The 2974-nt window shown below is 60.1% G+C and overlaps 1 protein-coding gene across 1 annotated transcript in view; it reads right to left on the minus strand.

Annotated features, from left to right (window-relative positions):
* Window positions 1-2208: 2208 nt before the first annotated feature.
* Window positions 2209-2974, minus strand: part of LOC109294693 (perilipin-3-like) — a 12187-nt gene continuing 11421 nt past the window's right edge. Inside the window, exons 4-5 of the mRNA XM_019513141.1 lie at window positions 2680-2832; window positions 2209-2601 (exon numbers count right to left, since the gene is read on the minus strand). Coding sequence (XP_019368686.1) covers window positions 2209-2601; window positions 2680-2832 — 546 coding nt within the window. The remainder of the gene's footprint in view (window positions 2602-2679; window positions 2833-2974) is intronic.

The following is a 2974-nucleotide window of genomic DNA, read 5'->3' on the forward strand; positions in this document are numbered from 1 at the left end:
TGCTGTGCAGGTCAGGCTCCCCCAACCTTGTAAGCAGAAGCCATCCCAGCAGCCAGAACCCTGTGCTCCCCCAATCTGAAGCCCTCGGCCCTATCCTGTGACGTCTATGGGACTGCCAGAGATGCCCAGTTTGGCTCTCGGCATCTCATTCCTCCAGCAGGAGGACGGAGCGTTCTCTAGGGATATCCCGCTGGCTGTAGAGGGGGCTGGAGGTGAGGGATACCTGTTGCTCGGGGGAGCAGGGGCAGCCAGCAGGGTTGGATCTGTTTGTCTCTGTCTGTCTGCCTGTCTTTTTTTTTTTGCAAGGATCTGAAGCTTTTGTACCTGTACAATAAAGACTTGCCCAGCTGACAAGGAGGCCATGTGTCAGCCTGTTGTTTGCCCTGCAGTCCAAGCACAGCGTTGCGTGGCCTTGTCCCAGTGCCAGCTGTGCTCAGCACCCTGCCAGTTTGGGGCAGCTGTGGCAGCCTAGGGGCGTGGGCCTCTTGCAGCTGCCTTGTGTTTCTATGAACAAAACCCAAATAAAAGCCTGGAGCCTTTGACCCTGTGAACACCAGCCCAGCTGCAGCTAGCACGGGGCAGGCTCTGTGGAGGTTACTTGAGTTCTCTACTCTCCTCCATGGGGTGAGGGGGAGAACCGTGATTCCCAAGCGGGCCCCTGTGCAATCCTTTCCTATGAGCGCTGCAAGGTGCAAGCACCTACATGTGGCTTCCAAGATGCACCTGATGATTCCCAAGGGGAATGAGCTGTGGGAACTGCTCTGCCTGTCGCTGTCTTTTGAGCTCTTTCCCGTAGATGAGGGGCTCTGGTATTTTTCCATTGTTGAGAAATGAGTGAGAGCAAAGAGCTGGCATGTTCTGGGCTGGGGAGCTGGAGTCCAACCAGGCCAAGAACCACTGGGGTAGAGGTCCTGCCAGCAGGGTGCAGGGGATGGGTCTGCACAGCCGCACCCCTTGCTGGAGAAGCAGCGCGTGCTGCCCTGAAGCAGTGCCCTCTCCCCTGACTTGCCCCCTTTAGTGGGCAGAGCTGTCGTACTGCCTTTTGCTCCAGCTGGTATTGAGACAGGAGAAGCTTTTAAGTCCAGGCTGAGCCTTCCCAGAGGGGCTTGTAGGTTTTAAACGGACCAAGCAAGCAGTGCTTTTTCCACTCTTCACCCATTCTCTTCATTTCACAAGACAAGGGACATGGCCAAGGGCACAGGGCGCCAGTGGGAAAGCCAACAATTAATCCCTTGCCTTCCAAGGCTGACTTGACGGTCCATCAAGTCAACCTTCAATGGCCATCAAGATGGGTCCATCTCCTTTTGCTGAGACCCTGCCCCTGCCTGCCCTGAGAAACTGGGTTTTCTACCCCCTCCTGGCAGAAAAGCCAGGAGCTGCAGTCTCCTGGGTCTGGGCCAAATCCCTGGTGATATGAACAGGGTGAGACCCCGCCCTCCCCTTCCCCTGCCTCTGCACTTTTGGTCCTGCTAGCCAGTGGCTTTGTTGCAGTGCTCAGGGCAGGGTGAGGAGAGGGGGCCTCGAGCTGAGTTGGGCTGCAGCCAAGATGGACGTGGCAGGAGCCTCGGGGCTGCGCTCACTTCTGTAGCTGTTTTTCTTTCTGGGAACTTGTAGTCCAGTGAGCTCCAGGCTCTCTTGTACATGCATGTGCACGCATGCATGCACATATGCATGCGCACACACACACACACGCATGCACACCTACATGCATTGGGCTGGCTGAAGGGCCAGGGCAGAGCGGCACTGAGTTGAAGGCCAGGAGGGCGAGTTAAATCATGGCCCTTAACACATCTCATGGTCACATACACTCACCCCTGCACTGCGCTGGGACCGGGATGTGCCCTCTGGACTTGGCCTTGATGAGACTGAGCCTGGTGTTTGTCCTTTCCTGTCTGGCGCTCTTGCCTGGGACAGTTCAGTGGTGGCTGCACCATGTCAACCAGCTCGTGGCTACGTGGCACCAGTCACTCGGCTGCAGATGCCAGCTCCTCCCTGCAGGCAAGACCCACACCCACCCCCACTCTTCTCCAAGGACAAGGCCAGCAGGATCCTGCAGCAGTGACTTATTAATGAGGGAACAGGCCTGTGCTGAGGACAAGCCCCAGAGGCGAGTGTGGCCCCAGGGAATGAGGGGCACCGGGCATCACAAGTCACCAGCACAGGCCTCAGGGCTGGGGACAGCTGGAGCAGGGGGCATTGCCCCTTGTCTCAGTCCCCGCAGTCCTGAGGCTCATAGTCCTTGAGCACACGGAGGATGTCGCGCCGTTCCCCCTCGTCCTGCCCCGGCTGCCCATCCTGAGCCAGCGACTCCATCAGCCACGTCACCGGCGGGTTCTGCACCAGGAACTCCACCAGCTCATCCATGGCTTCCCAGGCCTTGGCCACGCGCTCGCGGCTCTGGGCCAGCACGGCACTGGACAGGTCCTGGAAGGAGGTGGCAGAGGAGAAGAAGGCATGCAGCTCAGCCATGCTCTGGTGCACCTGCTGCATCTTCTCCTGCAGGCTGGCAGGCAGCCCCTGGGCACTGGCCATCAGGTTCAGGTAGGTGCTCTGCAGCTCCTGGGTCAGGTTGCGGGATATGGCCAGGGCCTGGGTCTCCACCTGCGAGGGACAGGGCAGAGCTGAGTGCTGCTGCGGCCTGCCGGGGGGGGTGTCCAGCCCAGCTGCCTGGCCCAGTACCTCCAGTGCAGGGGTGCCACCTCCCGCGGCCTCCTGGCTGCCCCCTGGCCCACTCTCATCACCCGGCTCCTGTCTGTGGCGCACCCACATAGCCTGCAGCTTGTCCTGGCTGCTCTGCACCTGCTTCTCCGTGCCCTGCTGGATGGTCTCGATCTGGAGCAGAGAGGGGAGGGCAGCACTGTGCCAGGGGTGTGGGGGCCCACAGCCCAGCCCTGGCAGAGTACAGGGTTGGGACGGGGCATGGGTGGGTCTGGAGGGGGGAGCAGGGTGCGGAGACGGAGGGGAGTGGAAGGGG

This window comes from Gavialis gangeticus, unplaced genomic scaffold, assembly GCF_001723915.1.
Source record: "Gavialis gangeticus isolate Ggan-Ray unplaced genomic scaffold, GavGan_comp1, whole genome shotgun sequence".
NCBI lineage: Eukaryota > Metazoa > Chordata > Crocodylia > Gavialidae > Gavialis > Gavialis gangeticus.